General features: G+C 46.5%; 1 protein-coding gene across 6 annotated transcripts in view; it reads right to left on the bottom strand.

Moving 5' to 3' along the window:
• LOC134349858 (tripartite motif-containing protein 2-like) overlaps positions 1-20760 on the bottom strand; it is a 96403-nt gene that overhangs the window by 56448 nt on the left and 19195 nt on the right. For 5 of the 6 annotated variants that reach the window (XM_063054822.1, XM_063054816.1, XM_063054819.1 and 2 more), the window contains exons 2-4: positions 14984-15155; positions 14438-14672; positions 12018-12169 (exon numbers count right to left, since the gene is read on the bottom strand). In XM_063054822.1, coding sequence (XP_062910892.1) covers positions 12018-12169; positions 14438-14672; positions 14984-15114 — 518 coding nt within the window. In that variant the 5' untranslated portion in view covers positions 15115-15155. Of the gene's footprint in view, positions 1-12017; positions 12170-14437; positions 14673-14983; positions 15407-20760 lie in introns of all 6 variants that reach the window. The other variant, XM_063054818.1, reaches the window with a different exon arrangement.

The following is a 20760-nucleotide window of genomic DNA, read 5'->3' as shown; positions in this document are numbered from 1 at the left end:
AAATTGGTGAGTTGCTGTGCTGTGTGGCTCGGTGGGCAGGAAGGGCCTGGTTTGCACTGTATTTCGAAGTCGGTAATTAAATAGCTCTTCGAAAATCATAAGACAGGAGCAGAATTAGGCCATTCAGCCTATCCAGTCTACTTTGTAAATTTCATCATGGCTGATCCTGATTCTGACTCACCTGCCCTCTTCCCATATCCTTTGATGCCCCGACCGATCAGGTAACTATCAATTTCCGCTTCAAAAGTAACCACGTACTTAGTCTGCAGCAGAGCATTCCACAGATTCACTACTCTCCGGCTAAAAAAAATCCTCCTTACCTCTGATCAAAAGGGTCACCCCTCAATTTTGAGGCTGTACCCTCTAGTTCTGGATACCCCCACCATAGGAATTATCCTCTCCACATCCACTTTATCTAGTCCTTTCAACAGTCAGTAGGTTTCAATGAATTCCCCCCACATTCTTCTAAATTCCAGTGAGTACAGGCCCAAAGGTGCCAAAAGCTCCTCATATGTTAACCCCTTCATTCCTGGAATCATCCTCATGAACCCCCTCTGGACTCTCTCCGATGACACCACATCCTTTGAGATATGGGGCCCAAAACAGTTGACAATGCTGTGTGTGGCCTAACCAGTGTCTTATAAAGGCTCAGCATTATTTCCTTGCTTTTATATTCTATTTCCATTGAAATAAATGCTAACATTGCATTTGCCTTCTTTACTACAGACTCAACCTGTAAATTAACCTTCTGGGAGTCTTGCACAAGGACTCTTTAAGTCCCTCTACACCTCTGATGTTTGAATTTTCTCACCATTTAGATAATAGTCTGCACTTTTGTTCCTTTTACTAAAATGCATTATCATACATTTCCCAACACTATATTCCATCTGCCACTTTTTTGCCTATTCTTCCAATTTGTCTAAGTCCTGCTGCAATCATATTGCTTCCTCAACACTACCTACCCCTCTACCTATCTTATAATCTGCAAACTTTGCCACAAAGCCATCAATTCCACTATCTAAATTATTGACAAACAATGTGAAGAGTAGTAGTCCCTATACTGATCCCGGAGGAACACCACTAGTCACTGGCAGCCACCAGAAAAGCCCCCCTTTATTCCCACTTGTTGTCTCGCCTGTCAGCCATTCCGCTATCCATGCCAGTATCTTTCCTGTAATGTCACGGGATTTGATCTTGTTCAGCAGCCTCATCTGTGGCACCTTGTCAAATGCCTTCTGAAAATCCAAGTAAGTGACATTCTGTGCTTCTCCTTTGTCCATCCTGCTTGTTACTTCCTTGAAGAACTCTAACAGATTTGTCAGGCAAAATTTCCCTTCACAGAAACCATGCTGACTTAGCACAAACAGGAGAAAGTCTGCAGATGCTGGAAATCCAAGCAACACACACAAAGTGCTGGGGGAACTCAGCAGACCAGGCAACATCTATGGAAAAGAGTACAGTTGACGTTTTGGGCCGAGACCCTTTGGCAGGACTGGAGAAAAAAAGATTTAAAAGGTGGGGAGAGTCTAGACTTCAACATTCCTCTCTCTAATTCAAACCTCATTAATGGCTGAAAGCTCTGCTCTCCACTCGTTCTGCACCAATCCTAACCTCACTATCAAACCCGCTGACAAGGGAGCATGTAGTAGTCTGGCATACTGACCTCCGTCTACCTTGCTGAGGCCCAGCCCCAACTCTCATACACTTCCTCTTACTTACCCCTCAAAAAGGACCCCACTAAGGAACACCAGGCCATTGTCTCCCACAACATCATCAACCTTATTGACTCTGGGGGTGGGGGTGGGGGGTCTCCAATCCAACGCCAACAACTTCATAGTTCCCGCACCCCACATCTCCCGTTTCTACCTGCTACCCAAGTTCTACAAACCAGCTTGTCCAGGTAGACTCATTGTTTCAGCTTGTACCTGCCTCACTGAACTCATATCGGCATACCTCGACTCTGTTTTATCCCCCTGGTTCAGTCCCTTCCTACCAACATCTGTGACACTGCACACGCTCTGGATCTTCTCAATGATTTCAAGTTCCCTGGCCCCCATCGTCTTATTTTCACTGTGGATGCCCAGTCCCGATACACCTCCATCTCCACCAGGAAGACTCAAAGCTGTCCGTTCCTTTCTGGACACCAGATCCAACCAGTTCCCCTCCACCACCACTCTCCTCTGCCTAACAGAACTTGTCCTCGCTCTACATAATTTCTCCTTTGGCTCCTCCCACTCCCTTCAAACAAAAGGTGCAGCCTTAGCATTCGCATGGGTCCCAGCTATACCTGCCTGTTTGTTGGCTACGTGGTACAGTGTATGTTCCAAGCCTACACTGGTGATCACCCTGCACTTCTCTGACACTACATTGACAACTACATTGGTGCTGCTACTTGTACCCAATGCTGAACTTGTCAATTTCATCCACTTTTTCTCCAACTTCCACCCTGCTCTCAAATTTACCTGGTCCATTTCCAACACCTCCCCCGCCCCCCCAAACTCTCTGTCTCTGAAGACAGCTTATCTACTGATGTCTGTTACAAACCCACGGACTCTCACAGCTGCCTGGACCATACCTTTCCCACCCTGGTACTTGTAAAAACGCCATCCCTTTTTCTCAATTCCTCTGTCTCTGCTATATCTGCTCTCAGGATGAGGCTTTTCACTCCAGAACAAAGATGTCCTCCTCCTTCAAAGAAAGGGGCTTCCCTTCCTCCACCATCAACGCTGCCCTCAACCACATTTCTTCCATTACACGCTCTCACCATCGTCCCACCACCCTACCAGGGATAGGGTTCCTCCTGTTCTCACCTACCACCCCACTAGCCTCCACGTCCAGCACATAACTGTCCGCAACTTCTGCCATCTCCTAAGGGATCCCACCAAGAAGAACATCTTTTCCTCACCCTTCCACTTTCTGCTTGCCACAGGGATTGCTCCCTACGTGACTCCCTTGTCCATTCATCCCTGCCCACTCATCTCCCTCCTGGTACTTATCCTTGCAAGTGCTTCACCTGCCCCTACACTTCCTCCCTCACTACCATTCAGGGCCTCAAATAGTCCTTCCAGGTGAGCTGTAACTTCAGCTGTGAGTCTGTTGGGGTCATATACTGTGTGTGTTGCTCCCAGTGTGGCCTCCTGCATAGCAGTGAGACCTGACGTAGATTGGGAGACCACTTTGCCAAGCACCTACACTCCATCTGCCAGAAAAAGCCGGATCTCCCAGTGGCCACCCATTTTAATTCCACTTCCCATTCTGATATGTGTATCCATAGCCTCCTCCTTCACCATTCCCCATCCTCTTTTTTCCTCCCTCACCTTATATCCTTGCCCTCCCATCGCTTCCCTCTGGTTCCCTTCCCTTCGCTTCCCTTTTCTTTCTTCCATGGCCTTCTGTCTTCTATCAGACTCAACCTTCTCCAGACCTGGATCTCTTTTACCAAACAAATTCCCAGTTTTTACTTTATCCCTTCCCCTTCAGGTTTCACCCATCACTTTGGGTTTCTCTCTCCTCTCCCCCTCCCCCCACCTTTTACATCTATTCCTCAGCATTTTTTCTTCAGTCTGCCAAGAGGTTTCGGCCCAAAACTTTGACTGTACTCTTCACCATAGCTGCTGCCTGGCCTGCTGAGTTCCTCCAGCATTTTATCCATGCTGACTTAGACTTATTTTATCGTTAGTCTCCAAGTACTCCAAAACCTCATACTTACTAATGGACTCCAACCCTTTCCCAACCACTGAGATTAGGCTAACTGCCTTCAAGTTTCTTTCTTTTGCTTTCCTCCCTTCTTAAAGAGTAGAGTGACACTTGCAATTTTCCAGTCCTCCGGGACCACAACATAAGATTTTTTGCGCACACTGACTACCAAAAATTAGAGGGAACATTGCTCACTGGTCTATAATTTCCTGGGCTATCTTTACTCCCTTTCTTGAATATTGGAACAACATCTGCAACCCTCCAATCCTCCGGAACCTCTCCCATCCTCATTAATGATGCAAAGATCATTGCCAGAGACTCTGCAATCTCCTCCCTCACCTCCCACACAGCCTGGGGTACATCTCGTCCGGTCCCAGTGACCTATCCAACTTGATGCTTTCCAAAAGCTCCAGCACATCCTCTTTCTTAATATCTACATGCTCAAGCTTTTCAGTCTGCTGCAAGTCATCTCTACAATCGCCAAGATCCTTTTCCATACTGAATACTGAAGCAAAGTACTCATTAAGCACCTCTGCTATCTCCTCCGGTTCCCTACACACTTTTCCATTGTCACACTTGTTTGGTCCTATTCTCTCATGTCTTATCCTCTTGCTCTTCACATACTTGTAGAATGCCTTAGGGTTTTCCTTAATCCTGTCCGCCAAGGCCTTCTCATGGCCTCTTCTGGCTCTCCTACTTTCTTTCTTAAGCACCTTCCTGCTAGCCTTATAATCTTCCAGATCTCTATCATTGCCTAGTTTTTTGAACCTTTTGTAAGCTCTTCTTTTCTTCTTGACTAGATTTACAACAGCCTTTGTACACCACGGTTCCTGTACCCTACCATAACTTCCCTGTCTCATTGGAAGGTACCTATGCAGAACTCCATGCAAATATCTCCTGAACATTTGCCACATTTCTTCCGTACATTTCCCTGAGAACATGTTCCCAATTTATGATTTGCAGGGGGATGGGAACCAGAGTGCCAGAGCTGACAGTGTGGCTGGGGTGAAAATAAATGATGTTGAAAGTTTAAGCAAATCCGTTGATAGAAAGGTTGTGAGTGGTGGTAAAAATCTTCTGAGGTGTATATATTTCAATGCTAGGAGTACTGCGGGGAAGGCGGATGAGTTGAGGGCGTGCATTGACACGTGAAATTATGATGTTGTAGCAATTAGTGAAACTTGGCTACAGGAGGGGCAGGACTGGCAGCTTAATATTCCAGGGTTCCGATGTTTCAGATGTGATCGAGGCAGAGGAATGAAAGGTGGGGGAGTAGCATTACTTGTTAGGGAAAATATTACAGCAGTGCTCAGGCAGGACAGATTAGAGGGCTTGTCTACTGAGTCCTTATGGGTGGAGCTGAGAAACAGGAAAGGTATGGCCACATTAGTGGGATTGTATAACAGACCACCCAATAGTCAACATGACTTGGAAGCGCAAATCTGCAGAGAGATAGCAGGCAACTGCAGGAAACATAAAGTTGGGGTGGGAGGGGATTTTAATTTTCCATACATTGATCAGGACTCCCATACTGTTAAGGGTCTAGATGGTTTAGAGTTTGTAAAATGTGTTCAGGGAAGTTTTCTAAATCAATATATAGAGGGACCAACTAGAGGGGATGCAATATTGGATCTCCTGTTAGGAAACGAATTAGGGCAAGTGACGTAAGGCTGTGTAGGAGAGCACTTTGGTTCCAGTGACCATAACACCATTAGTTTCAATTTGATCATGGACAAGGATAGATCTGGTCCTAGGGTTGAGGTTCTGAACTGGAAGAAGGCCAAATTTGAAGAAATGAGAAAGGATCTAAAAAGCGTGGATTGGGACAGGTTGTTCTCTGGCAAAGATGTGATTGGTAGGTGGGAAGCCTTCAAAGGGGAAATTTTGAGAGTGCAGAGTTTGTATGTTCTTGTCAGGATTAAAGGCAAATTGAATAGGAATAAGGAACCTTGGTTCTCAAGGGATATTGCAACTCTGATAAAGAAGAAGAGGGAGTTGTATGAAATGTATAGGAAACAGGGGGTAAATCAGGTGCTTGAGGAGTATAAGAAGTGCAAGAAAATACTTAAGAAAGAAATCAGGAGGGCAAAAAGAAGACATGAGGTTGCCTTGGCAGTCGAAGTGAAGGATAATCCAAAGAGCTTTTGCAAGTATATTAAGAGCAAAAGGATTGTAAGGGATAAAATTGGTCCTCTTGAAGATCAGAGTGGTCGGCTTTGTGCGGAACCAAAGGAAATGGGGGAAATCTTAAATAGGTTTTTTGCATCTGTATTTACTAAGGAAGCTGGCATGAAATCTATGGAATTGAGGGAATCAAGTAGTGAGACCATGGAAACTGTACAGATTGAAAAGGAGGAGGTGCTTGCTGTCTTCAGGAAAATTAAAGTAGATAAATCCCTGGGACCTGACAGAGTGTTCCCTCGGACCTTGAAGGAGACTAGTGTTGAAATTGCAGGGGCCCTGGCAGAAATATTTAAAATGTCGCTGTCTACGGGTGAAGTGCCGGAGGATTGGAGAGTGGCTCATGTTGTTCCGTTGTTTAAAAAAGGATCGAAAAGTAATCCGGGAAATTATAGGCCGGTGAGTTTAACGTCAGTAGTAGGTAAGTTATTGGAGGGAGTACTAAGAGACAGAATCTACAAGCATTTGGATAGACAGGGGCTTATTAGGGAGAGTCAACATGGCTTTGTGCGTGGTAGGTCATGTTTGACCAATCTGTTGAGAGTTTTTCGAGGAGGTTACCAGGAAAGTGGATGAAGGGAAGACAGTGGATATTGTCTACATGGACTTCAGTAAGGCCTTTGACAAGGTCCCGCATGGGAGGTTAGTTAGGAAAATTCAGTCGCTAGGTATACATGGAGAGGTGGTAAATTGGATTAGACATTGGCTCGATGGAAGAAGCCAGACAGTGGTGGTAGAGAATTGCTTCTCTGAGTGGAGGCCTGTGACTAGTGGTGTGCCACAGGGATAAGTGCTGGGTCCATTGTTATTTTTCATCTATATCAATGATCTGGATGATAATATGGTAAATTGGATCAGCAAGTTTGCTGATGATACAAAGATTGGAGGTGTAGTAGACAGTGAGGAAGGTTTTCAGAGCCTGCAGAGGGACTTGGACCAGCTGGAAAAATGGGCTGAAAAATGGCAGCTGGAGTTTAATACTGACAAGTGTGAGGTATTGCACGTTGGAAGGACAAACCAACGTAGAACATACAGGGTTAATGGTAAGGCACTGAGGAGTGCAGTGGAACAGAGGGATCTGGGAATACAGATACAAAATTCCCTAAAAGTGTCGTCACAGGTAGATAGGGTCGTAAAGAGATCTTTTGGTACATTGGGCCTTTATTAATCGAAGTATTGCGTATAAGAGCTGGAATGTTATGATGAGGTTGTATAAGGCATTGGTGAGGCCGAATCTGGAGTATTGGGTTCAGTTTTGGTCACTAAATTACAGGAAGGATATAAATAAGGTTGAAAGAGTGCAGAGAAGGTTTACAAGGATGTTGCCGGGACTTGAGAAACTCAGTTACAGAGAAAGGTCGAATAGGTTAGGACTTTATTCCCTGGAGTGTAGAAGAATGAGGGGAGATTTGATAGAGGTATATAAAATTATGATGGGTATAGATAGAGTGAATGCAAGCAGGCTTTTTCCACTGAGGCAAGGGGAGAAAAAAACCAGAGGACATGGGTTAAGGGTGAGGGGAGAAAAGTTTAAAGGGAACATTAAGGTGGGGTTCTTCACACAGAGAGTGGTGGGAGTATGGAATGAGCTGCCAGACGAGGTGGTAAATGCGGGTTCTTTTTTAACATTTAACAATCAATTGGACAGATACATGGATGGGAGGTGTATGGAGGGATATGGTCCGTGTGCAGGTCAGTGGGACTAGGCAGAAAATGGTTCAGCACAGCCAAGAAGGGCCAAAGGGCCTGTTTCTGTGCTGTGGTTTCTATGGTTTCTATGCTTCTAAGTTCTTGCCTGATAGCCTCATATCTCCCCTTACTCCAATTAAACACTTTCCTAACTTGTCTGTTCCTATCCCTCTCCAATGCTATGGTAAAGGAGATAGAATTGCGATCACTATCCCCAAAATACTCTCCCACTGAGAGATCTGACACCTGACCAGATTCATTTCCAAATACCAGATCAAGTACAGCCTCTCCTCTTGTAGGCTTATCTACATATTGTGTCAGGAAACCATCTTGAACACACCTAACAAACTCCACCCCATCTAAACCCCTTGCTCTAGGGACATGCCAATCGATATTTGGGAAATTAAAATCTTCCACCACGACAACCCTGTTACTATTACCGATTCCAGAATCTGTCTCCCTATCTGCTCCTTGATGTCCCTATTGTGTAGTCTATAAAAAACACCCAGTGGAGTTATTGACCCCTTCCTGTTCCTAACTTCCACCCAAAGACTCTGTAGACAATCCCTCCATGTCTTCCTCCTTTTCTTCAGCCATGACACTATCTCTGATCAACAGTGCCACACCCCCACCTCTTTTGCCTCCCTCCCTGACCTTTCTGAAACACCTAAAGCCTGTCACTCGAAGTAACCATTCCTGCCCCTGAGCCATCCAAGTCTCTGTAATGGCCACAACATCATAGCTCCAAATATTGATCCACTCTCTAAGCTCATCTGCTTTGTTCATTATACTACTTGCATTAAAATAGACTCATCTCAAACCATAGGTTTGAGCTCATCCCTTCTCTATAACTTGCCTATCTTCCCACTCGCACTGTCTCCAAGCTTTCTCGACTTGTGAGCCAACCTCCTCCTCCTCCATCTCTTCAGTTTGGTTCCCACCCCCCAGCAATCCTAGTTTAAACTTTCCCCAGTAGCCTTAGCAAACCTCCCCGCTAGGATACTGGTCCTCCTGGGATTCAAATGCAACCCGTCCTTTTTGTACAAGTCACTCCTGCCCCAAAAGAGGTCTCAATGATCCACAAATCTAAATGCCTGCCCCCGCTCCAATCCCTCAGTGACACATTTATCCTTCACCTCATTCTATCCTATACTCACTGTCATGTGGCACAGACAGTAATCGCAAGATGACTACCTTTGAGATCCTGCTTCTCAACTTCCTTCCTAACTCCCTGCAGTCTGCTTTCAGGACCTCCTCCCTTTTCCTGCCTATGTCATTGGTACCAATATGTACCACAACCTCTGGCTGTTCTCCTTCCCACTTCAGGATATCGTGGACGTAATCAAAAACATCCCAGATCCTGGCACCTGGGAGGCAAACTACCATCTATGCTTTTTTCCTGCATTCACAGAATCGCCTGTCTGACCGCCTAACTATAGAGTCCCCTATCACTGCTGCCATCCTTTCCTTTCCCTAGCGTTCTGAGCCACAGGGCCAGACTCTGTTGCTTCCCCCAGGTAGGTCGTACCCCTCTCCCCCAGCAGTACTCAAGCACAAGTACTTATTGTCAAGGGGTACAGCCTCGGGGGTGCTCTCTAGCCTCTGACTCCTGCCCTTTCCTCCTGACTGTTACCCACTGCCTACAGGTCCCTCTATTACCTCCTCAGTTTCCCTGACCAGACAAAGGCCATCGAGCTGCATCTCCAGTTCCCTAACACGGTCCCTAAGGAGCTGCAGCTCGACGCACCTGGTGCAGATGTGGCCATCCAGGAGGCTTGGAGTCTCCCAGACTTCCCACATCTGACTCCGAGCACAAGAACACCAGCCTCACACACATTCTTCCTGTTTGTATTCTACAAAGTCAACCTACCTCACCTCGACCCATTATCACCAAAGCCCCATTGAGCCAAAGCTTTTCTACTCTGTCTACCTCTACTCCGTCGCTCACTCCTCCAACACCCGCTCTATAAGGTGTCTCCTTTTAAACTCTTCTCGCTGTTCTCACTGGCTGACATCCACGCACTTGCGCAGTCGTGCCCCAATCAAACTGCTGAAAAAAATAACCGTCTCCCTTTAAACACTTCTTGCTTTTAAACTCTTCTCAGTGTTCTCACTGGTTGACGTCCATGTGCTTGCGCAGTTGTGCCCCGATCAAGCTGCTGAAGAAATAACCATTTTGAAGAATTTGCCACTTTCTTGCCCATTCTCCTTATCTGTCTAAGTCCTTCTGCATCCTACCTGCTTCCTCAATACTACTTGCCCCTCCACCAATCTTTGTATCAACTGCAAACCTGGCAACAAAGCCATCTATTCCACTAGTCATTGGCAGCCAACCAGAAAAGGATCCTTTTATTCCCACTCGCTGCCTCCTACCAATCAGCCAATGCTTTAACCATGTTAGTAACTTTCCTGTAATACCATAGACTCTTAACTTGGTAAGCAGCCTCATGTGTGGCACCTTGTCAAAGGCCTTTTTGAAAGTCCAAATATACAACATCCACTGCATCCCTTTTATCTATCCTACTTGTAATCTCCTCAAAGAATTCCAACAGGTTCATCAGGTATAATTTTCCCTGAAGGAAACCATGCTGACTTTGTACTATCTTATGCTGTGTCACCAAGTACTCCATCACCTCATCCTTAATAATTAACTCCAATGTCTTCCCAACCACTGAGGTCAGGCTAACTGGTCTATAATCTCCTTTCTGCTGCCTTCCTCCTTTCTTAAACAGTAGAGTGACATTTGCAATTTTCCAGTCCTCTGGCACTATGCCAGAGTCCAATGATTTTTGAAAGATCACTTTTAATGCCATCACAATCTCTAATGCTGCCTCTTTCAGAACCCTAGGGTGCAGTTCATCTGGTCATACCCAGTTCTGAAGGAGTTCTTTTCCCACAGACACTGCCTGACTTGGGTCTTCGGCCTAAAATATTAACAGTTCCTCTTTCTACAGACACTGCCTGACAAGTTGTGTGTTGCCAGTGTTTTCTCTTTTCAATTGATGCTATATTCATTTTGGTCTGCTCCTTGAACACTCAACACTGAACTCTTATCCAATTGTCACCTTATCCCCGTCCATCAAATCCCGTGTTCTCTGCTTCTCCAGAGCTGGAACACAAACTCCCTCTCCTGTACTGTCCATCTCCATTGTCAGGTGCCCACTCCCATTATACATCATACAGATTGCTGTATGATAGGACAGACTCTTGACCTCACAATCTACCTCGTCATGATCGTACACTTTATCGTTTACCTGGACTGCACTTTCTTTAAACACAAGAGACTGTGCAGATGCTGGAAACACACAGTAACACACATACACACTGCAGGAGGGTCTCAGCAAGTCAGCCAGCATCTATGGAAGGGGGAATAAACATTTTATATTTTGGGCCTAGACCCTGCTTATTCCCCTCCACAGATGCTGCACAACTTGCTGAGTTCCTCCAGCAGTGTGTGTGCATTACCACACTTTCTCTGTAACTGGAACACTTCATTCTACATTGCTATTGTTTCATTTTGTTGTACTTCAATGCACTGTGTAATGTAGGAACAGTATACAAGACAAGCTTTGCACTCTAGCGCGATGTGTGTGACTATATAAATCAATTTCATTCCATCACGGACACCACTCTTATGAGAGACAAGTCACATGGGGAACCTGCCATTCATCGATGGACATGTAGATCGTTGTGGTAGAGGAATTGAATGTTTATCAGAGCCCGGATTAGGATGAGCTGTGGGCAACCCCAGAGTCAACAAGGTCAGGGTTCACAGGGCAGCTCCTGCCCTGCTCCAGTCCACCAGTTTGTATTAACAATCACAGGAGATTCTGCAGATACTGAAAATCCAAAGCAACACAGAAAACGCTGGAGGAACTCATCAGATCAGGCAGCATCTACGGAAATGAAAAAACAGTCAACATTTCTTGCCGAGACCGTCCAAGTTAATGTGGTGCAGACTGTGGTGAGTTCCATCTCACTGAGAAGAATTCCCAGGTACAGGAAGTCCAGAGTACAGTGTGGGGCAGTAGGGCCATACGTTCTAGATCTGAACCAGGTCTGCATTAGGAAGCCCAGATCTCACCACTCTCTCACCATACCCTGCCCTTCTTGTAGGCTTGTGCCCAGATTCCTCAGTTACTGCACATCCACCCACCCACTAATTCAAAACCATAGAACTGACCCACCTGTAACAGCCCACAGCTCTGACCAACAGAACACCCGGAGACAGGGTCCCCTCCCCATCCAACACCCAATGGACAAACGGTGAGGGCCTGAGGAAGAGCACAACCCAGAGAGTAGTGGTGGGGAAAGAGGAGGAGGGAAGAGAAAGAGGGGGGAGGCAGTGGAAGGGAAGAGGGAAACAGTGCAGGTGGGAGGGGTCAGTGTGGGGAAGGGGGTCAGGGGTAAGTCGGAGGTCCGGAGCTGGAGGGTGCAATTGCTCTGCTCACCGGCTCTTGATGGTGTCCAGTTGCTTGCGAAGTGCCGCCTTATGTTGCTCCACCACATCCTTGAGTGGCACAGTGCGGTGCTCACGGTGCTCGGCCTCGGTACACTCCCCGCACATGGCCGTCTCACAGGGGCCGCAGTAAAACTCCATCACCTGTCACAGAGAACCACCGTCAGGCCAGAGGGTGCGTCCACCTGACCCAGGAGGTGAGGGACGTCGACAGGACGGGGTAGAGACGGCCTTCCACTGGACAGGACCGGGATGCTCGGCTGTTGAGGGGTCAAAGACTCTACAGACCGGCTGGGGTAATATAACTCTTGGAATGGGCAGGGAGGACAGCCAGTCGCAGAACCTCTGAACCCTATTGATATAACACATTCCACCACCTACTCCTGGTGGATGTCAGTGTAGTAGGACCCTCCCCATTAGGGAGATGCTGGGACTGACCCAGAGACACCCCGGGATGGTGGGGGTGGGGGGGGGGTGTCCAGTGATAGTGAGAACAGGCATGGAAAGTGAGAGGTGTGAACCAAAAAGCACATTGAGGAATCCAAAAGTCCTCGAGCTATGAGGGAAGCCAGTCCTGTCCCAGGCTGAGACTGTGTGGTACTCAGGGGGTCTCAAACCCACACAGAACCACAGAGTTGTAACCATTACAGAGAATTGGCTGAGGGTAGGGCAAGACTGGCAGCTCAGCATTCCAGGTTTCAGACACAAGAGAGGGATGTGAAAGAGGACCAGTGACAAGGGAGAGGGGCACAGCGACATCCTGGAGAGACCATCCAGTCAGGCAGAATGGGCAGAGCTACTGTTCAATAAAATATATTTTTACTAATGTGATACAAATCTTCACCATTTTGAGAGTTATGAAAATAATGTTTTTAAATCCATAAACACTAATTCTTGTATTTTATTCTATCCTGTCCACAGTGAACAAAGAGATAGAGGGGCAGATGATAGAAAGTTCAGGGTAGTTGTAGTGCATGCCCTTGATTTCCCCAATATTGATTGAGACTTCCTTACTGTCAGAGGCTTGGACAAGGCAGATATTGTTAGATGCATCAAGGGTTTCTTGACACAAGATGTTGATGGAGACACAAGAGACAGCAGATACTGGAAATGTAGAACAACGTACAAAATGCTAGAAGAACTCAGCAAGTCATGGCAGCATCCACAGAGGGAAATGAAGAATCAATGTTTTGGGTCGAGACCCTTCATCTAATTCAATGAAGGAAGGGGACACATTGGACCGTGCACTGGGCAACAACTTCTAATAACTTTCTACAAGAGCACCATCGAGTGCCCTGTCTGGCTGCATCACTGTGTGGAATGGGTTCTACAAGGCATTGGACTGAAAGACCCTACAAAGGACAGTATAAAACTGCTGGGGGGATCACTGGCCTAGAGCATTGTTGAGGATCCCTACCACCCATCCCACACTCTCTCTGCCCCACCACTGTCAGGAAGGAGCTACAGGGGCATCAGGACTAGGACTGCCAGACTGGGTAACAGCTTCTTCCCTCAGGCTGTGAAACTAATGAATACCCTGCCGTCATCGAGGTCTCCTCACCAGGACAAGCAAGCCATTTACTGCACTTGACTGTATGCACTATGGATTATATTAACTTATTTGTGATAATGTTTTGTTTTTTGTGCTGTGTGTGATAATATGTTTTGTGGATCACCACAGTCCAGAGAAACTTTGCTTTTTTTTTGGTGGTATATATGTATAGTCAGTTGACAAAAAACCTGAAGCTAATCCATGACTAGCAACATGATATTTCAATGGGACTGGTTTTTGATAACGGATTGGAACAGCTCTGTCCAGTATAGTTATGGACAAGATCAGAGCTTGTGGAAAAGTACTACATTGGATAAAGGCTAATACAATGGTATTAGGCAGGAACCAGAGAGGGGGCAGCTAGCTGGGGGGTGGGGGGTGCGGGAAGAGCGGACAGGTGGAGGGGGTCAGAGGGCCAGAGTGAGAGTGTGAGTGTATCTGTCCAACAATCTCTGACCCCTACCATCAGTCAGGAGGTACTGTAGCATTAGAACAAGGACTGTTAGGATGGGAAACAGCTTCTTCCTCCAGGCACACAGACTGAATTTCCTGCCACCACCCAGGTTTCATCATGTATGAAGCACCAGTGGCATTAGACTGTTCACCTTTTAACTTGTGTCATAAATGCACCTTGTTATTTGTTAACTTATATGTGATAACATTACTTCATGCGTTGAGACGTACAAGTTACATGTACTGTGTTGCGCGGAGGAACATTGTTTCGTTTGGCGGTATAAACTGAACTTGACTATATGCTGGGGGAAGATTATGATGTATACTAAACATCAGGTCCAACTCCACCCCAACTCCTGCCCTGTGACCCTAGGCAGCGTGGGGCCAGAGGTGGTAGGTCCACTAACCTTGCCCTCGTGGTTGGGGCAGGAAAGAGAGTGCCCGGAGACGGCCCCCACTGTTGCTTTCATGGACGTCTCCTCTCGGTTGCAGGACGGATCTCGCTGAAGCACCTCCATCAGATTACTGATGAAGAAGTTGTTCTGGAGGGCAGCCACCCCCTTCTCGGGGAGGATAGATGTCTGTCGGCACACGGGGCAGGACAAGCTCAGGCTCTGCGGCGGTATGTAGTTCTGTAGGCACCTGGAGAGGGGAGGGAGTGATGGTGAGAGAGCCAGAGACTGCTGAATGCAGACAGAAACCAAATTCCACCCACCAACAACAGCCCTCCCACTGACCTTCCCCCAAACTTCACCCACACCCACTGACCTTCCCAGGTCAAACTCCTGCACTCACTGTCCCATCCCCATCCCCACCATTCTACTGAATGCAGGCACCAACACTAGGCGCCAATCAACACTACCAGTCCCACACTTGGAGGCGCGCGCGCGCACACACACACACTCTCTCTCTCACTCTGTGACAACGCTCAGGAAGTGGTGAAGTACACTCACCTCTCACAGAAGGTGTGCAGGCAGGGCAGCACCTTGGGGTTGTTGTAGCGATCAAGACAGATGCTGCAGACAAGGAACTGCTTGTCAATCTGTCGGACCACCGGGCTGCTGAGAGACTCACAACTCGCCATCGTCAGCTCTACTCAATTACCACTCATACAGCACGGCCAACCTGCAGAGGAGCAGCAAGAGGGGTGGGGGCAGTGAGAGGGCAGAGGTGGGGGAGGACAGGGAGAGATGGAAAGAAGGGCAAAGAGAAGTGGGGCCAAGGAAAAAGAAAGAACAAGGTGAAGGAAGGGGGTAAGAGGGAGGGTGGAAAATAAAAGAGTTTGACAGAGGAGGGCAGGGAACAATAGACAGCAGAAAGAGAGAATGGTGGAAGGAGAGGTGCGGGAAAAGGAGGGAGAGAAATGGGTCAGAAATCTTAGAAGCCAACTTGCAGCAAATGATACCACGGGGGTAGGGAGAAAAGGGGGAAAAGGGGAAAGGAAGGATTGGGTGAGGGGAGATGAAGCAACACAAAACAAATTCACTGTTTAAACTGAATCAAAAACCAAAAATCTGAAGTCTCTCCTCAGTGACCTTAAAGAGCCCTGCTCTCAGACCTTGGGCACTGTGGTGGTGTACACCCACAGAGTTGACCCTACAGAGGGGGAGGTACAATGGTGTACAGCAGGAGAGAAATGCCCTGAGGGTCTTCAGCACCAGCTCCAGGAGCATATGCCATGGGATCAGGTTGCATGATGAAGGAGACATCCCGAATGAGTAGTCCACAAACTCAAACTTCACTATACAACACTGACCTGTTCCCACGAGCTATTGACTTACTTTCAAGGACTCATCTCAATTCACACCATTTATTGCTTATTTATTATTATTTCATTTTTCTTTCTCTTTATGTATTTTCACATTGGTTGTATGTCTGTCTTGTTGGGTGCAGTCTTACATTGATTCTATTGTATTTCTTTGTATTTGCTATGAAACTCAGGGTAATATAGAGACATATTCAGTAGTACTAGAAAGTTTGTGAACCTTATAGAATTTTCTCTATTTCTGCATAAATTTGACCAAAAATGTAATCAAATCTTCAGGCAAGTCTGAGACTAGAAAAAGAGAATCTGAATAACACAAAAAAATTCTACTTGTACATTTATTTATTGAGAAAAATGATCCAAAATCACATGTATTTGTTAGAAAAAGTATGTGAACCTTTTGCTTTCAGTTACTGGTGTGACCCCCCCCCACCCGCCCCACCATACAGCAATTAACTTCCACCAAAAGTTTCAAGTAACTGTTGATCAGTCCTGCACATCAGCTTGGAGAAATTTTAGGCCATTCCTCACAAAACTGCTTCAACTCTGGGATGCTGGTGGGCTTCCTTGCATGCACTGCTTGCTTCAATTCCTTCCACGACATCGCCATAGGATTTAAGGTCAGGACTTTGACTCGGCCATTACAGAATACAAATTTTCTTCTTTTTAAACCATTCTGTTGATTTCTTTTTTTTTAAACACAGAGACTGGTGAGTGCGTGGAATGGGCTGCCGGCAACAGTGGTGGAGGCGGATATGATAAGGTCTTTTAAGAGACTTTTGGATAGGTACATGGAGCTTAGGAAAATAGAGGGCTATGGGAAAGCCTAATAATTTCTAAGGTAGGGACATGTTCAGCACAACTTTGTGGGCCGAAGGGCCTGTGTTGTGTTGTAGGTTTTCTATGTTTTTATTAAGCTTCAGGTGCCAAAAAGTTCAACTTTCATCTTATTTGTCCACAGAACATTGTCCCAGAAGCATTGTAGAAAATCCAAGTGATCTTTTGCAAACTGGAGATGTGCAGCAATGTTTTTTTTTTAAGAGAGCAGTGGGTTTCTCTGTGGTGTCCTTCCACGAACACCATTCTTGTTCAGTGTTTTTCTTACAGTGGACACATGAACAGAGACTTCAGCAAGTTCTACAGATGTGTGCAGTTAGGTCTTTTGCTGCTACCCTTGTTCTGTTGGATTTATCCTTGTAGGATGCCCACTGCTAGGGACGCAGCAACAGTACCAAATTTCCTCCATTTGGAGACAATTTCTCTTACTGTGGTCTGATGAACACTCGGGTCTTTAGAAATGCTTTTGTAGCCTTTTTCAGCTTCATGCATCTCTACAATTCTTCTTCTAAGGTCCTTTTAAAGTTGTTTCGATCGAGGCATCATGCACATAAACAGATCTTTCTTGAGAAATGCAGGCCCTGTCAGTAACCTGACTTTGTGTGTCTTTTTTATAGGGCAGGGCACCTCTACAACCCACACCTCCAATCTCATCTCATTGATTGGAACACCCGACTCCAAGTAGCTTTTGTAGAAGGCCTTATCCAAGAGGTTCACATACTTTTTCCAACAAATACATGTAATATTGCAACACACATCAAAGTTGCTGGTGAACGCAGCAGGCCAGGCAGCATCTGTAGGAAGAGGTTCAGTCGACGTTTCAGGTCGAGACCCTTCGTCAGGACTAACTGAAGGAAGAGTGAGTAAGGGATTTGAAAGTTGGAGGGGGAGGGGGAGATCCAAAATGATAGGAGAAGTCAGGAGGGGGAGGGATAGAGCCAAGAGCTGGACAGGTGATAGGCAAAAGGGATACGAGAGGATCATGGGACAGGAGGTCCGGGAAGAAAGACGGGGGGGGGGCCCAGAGGATGGGCAAGGGGTATATTCAGAGGGACAGAGGGAGAGAAAGGAGAGTGAGAGAAAGAATATGTGCATTAAAAAAAAAGTAACAGATGGGGTACGAGGGGGAGGTGGGGCCTTAGCGGAAGTTAGAGAAGTCAATGTTCATGCCATCAGGTTGGAGGCTACCCGGACGGAATATAAAGTGTTGTTCCTCCAACCTGAGTGTGGCTGAGTGTTCCTCCATAAGACCACAATTCAGGGCAAGTGAGTGTGTCTCTGACACAGAACAGCAGAGTGAGTGACTACCACACAGTCCTAACTATTACACAGTCATACTTGAGACAGTCCTGGGTGACAAGCGAGGTGGAAAATCTAATCAGGTGGAAGAAGGCAGCATACAAGAGGTTTAGAAGCAAGGATCAGATGGGTCTATTGAGAAATATAGGGAAGCAAGAAAGGAGCTTATGAAGGGGCTGAGAAGAACAAGAAGGGGGCATGAGAAGGCCTTGGCGAGTAGGGTAAAGGAAAACCCCAAGGCATTCTTCAATTATGTGAAGAACAAAAGGATGACAGGAGTGAAGGTAGGACCGATTAGAGATAAAGGTGGGAAGATGTGCCTGGAGGCTGTGGAAGTGAGCGAGGTCCTCAATGAAACTTCTCTTCTGTATTCACCAATGAGAGGGAACTTGATGACGGTGAGGACAATGTGAGTGAGGTTGATGTTCTAGAGCATGTTGATATTAAGGGAGAGGTGGTGTTGGAGTTGTTAAAATACATTAGGATGGATGAGTACCCGGGGCCTGACGGAATATTCCCCAGGTTGCTCCATGAGGCAAGGGAAGAGATTGCTGAGCCTCTGGCTAGAATCTTTATGTCCTCGTTGTCTACGAGAATGGTACCAGAGGATTGGAGGGAGGCGAATGTGTCCCCTTGTTCAAAAGAGGTACTAGGGATAGTCCGGGTAATTATAGACCAGTGAGCCTTACGTCTGTGGTGGGAAAGCTGTTGGAAAAGATTCTTAGAGATAGGATCTATGGGCATTTAGAGAATCATGGTCTGATCAGGGACAGTCAGCATGGCTTTGTGAAGGGCAGTTCGTGTCTAACAAGCCTGATAGAGTTCTTTGAGGAGGTGACCAGGCATATAGATGAGGGTAGTGCGGTGGATGTGATCTATATGGATTTTAGTAAGGCATTTGACAAGGTTCCACATGGTAGGCTTATTCAAAAAGTCAAAAGGCATGGGTTCCAGGGAAGTTTGGCCAGGTGGATTCAAAATTGGCTTGCCTGCAGAAGGCAGAGGTTCGTGGTAGAGGGAGTACATTCAGATTGGAGGATTGTGACTAGTGGTGTCCCACAAGGATCTGTTCTGGAACCTCTACTTTTCGTGATTTTTATTAACGACCTGGATGTGGGGGTAGAAGGGTGGGTTGGCAAGTTTGCAGACGACACAAAGGTTGGTGGTGTTGTAGATAGCGTAGGGGATTGTCAAAGATTGCACAGAGACATTGATAGAATGCAGAAGTGGGTTGAGAAGTGGCAGATGGAGTTCAACCTTGAGAAATGTGAGGTGGTACACTTTGGAAGGACAAACTCCAAGGCAGAGTACAAAGTAAATAGCAGGATACTTGGTAGTGTGAAGGAGCAGAGGGATCTGGAGGTACATGTCCACAGATCCCTGAAAGTGCCTCACAGGTGGATAGGGTAGTTAAGAAAGCTTATGGGGTGTTAGCCTTCATAAGTCGAGAGATAGAGTTTAAAAGTCGCAATGTAATGATGCAGCTCTATAAAACTCTGGTTAGGCCACACTTGGAGTACTGTGTCCAGTTCTGGTCGCCTCACTATAGGAAGGATGTGGAAGCACTGGAAAGGGTACAGAGAGATTTACCACGATGCTGCCTGGTTTAGAGAGTATGCATTATGATCAGAGATTGAGGGAGCTAGGGCTTTACTCTTTGGAGAGAAGGAGGATGAGAGGAGACATGATAGAGGTGTACAAGATAATAAGAGGAATAGATAGAGTGGATAGCCAGCGCCTCTTCCCCAGGGCACCACTGCTCAATACAAGAGGACATGGCTTTAAGGTAAGGGGTGGGAAGTTCAAGGGGGATATTACAGGAAGGTTTTTTACTCAGAGAGTGGTTGGTGCGTGGAATGCACTGCCTGAGTCAGTGGTGGAGGCAGATACACTAGTGAAGTTTAAGAGACTACTAGACAGGTATATGGAGGAATTTAAGTTGGGGGTTTATGTGGGAGGCAGGGTTTGAGGGTCGGCACAACATTGTGGGCCGAAGGGCCTGTACTGTGCTGTACTATTCTATGTTCTATATGTTCTACTTCATTAGGAATTTGAGGACATCTGGAGTGTCGCCAGAGCAAATTTCTACAGATGTATGGTGGAAAGCATTTTGACTGGTTGCATCACCATCTGGTATGGAGGGGTCACTGCACAGGATCGGAAAAAGCTGCAGAAGTCGTAAACCCTCACAGACCTATCACGGGCAACACCATTGAGGACTATACCTCACAAAGCACTCTTCCTCTTTTTGCACTATTTATTTTTGTAATTTAGCCACTGGGTATATTTAAAGTGGAGTTGACAGGTTCTTGATTTTACAGGGCATCAAAGGCTACGGGGAATAGGCAGGAGAATAGGTTGGCAGGGATACTAAATCAGCCAAGATGGAATGGCAGAGAAAACCTGTCAGGCCGAATGACCCTAACTCTGCTCGTATGTCTTTAAGGAACCAGGAAGCAACTACTTCACAGACTACAAAGTGAACCGCAAAATTCATCATCTTGTATGTCAAGGCCTTCAGAAGGATGCTGATAAAACGCGAACAAATGGATTCGGAGCAGGAAAGTATATAGCCAATGAAGGTGCTCACACTGCTGATCTGACCACAATTTCATCTTCCCATTCCCACCCACCCAGGTAGCTCACCAAGAATCGCTCTTCCTCTACCTTAACAATATTCAAGGACTGTGCTTTCATCACCCTGTGAGGAAGAGCTCCAAAGACTCACCATCATTGAAAGGGGGAACAAACCATCACCACACAGTGACCCCATTTCTAGATACCCTCAGGAAGAAACATTCCCTCCACATCCATCCTGTCCAGTCCCGT

This window comes from Mobula hypostoma, chromosome 7, assembly GCF_963921235.1.
Source record: "Mobula hypostoma chromosome 7, sMobHyp1.1, whole genome shotgun sequence".
Classification (NCBI taxonomy): Eukaryota; Metazoa; Chordata; class Chondrichthyes; order Myliobatiformes; family Myliobatidae; genus Mobula; species Mobula hypostoma.
This window is presented reverse-complemented; position numbering and strand designations above follow the sequence as displayed.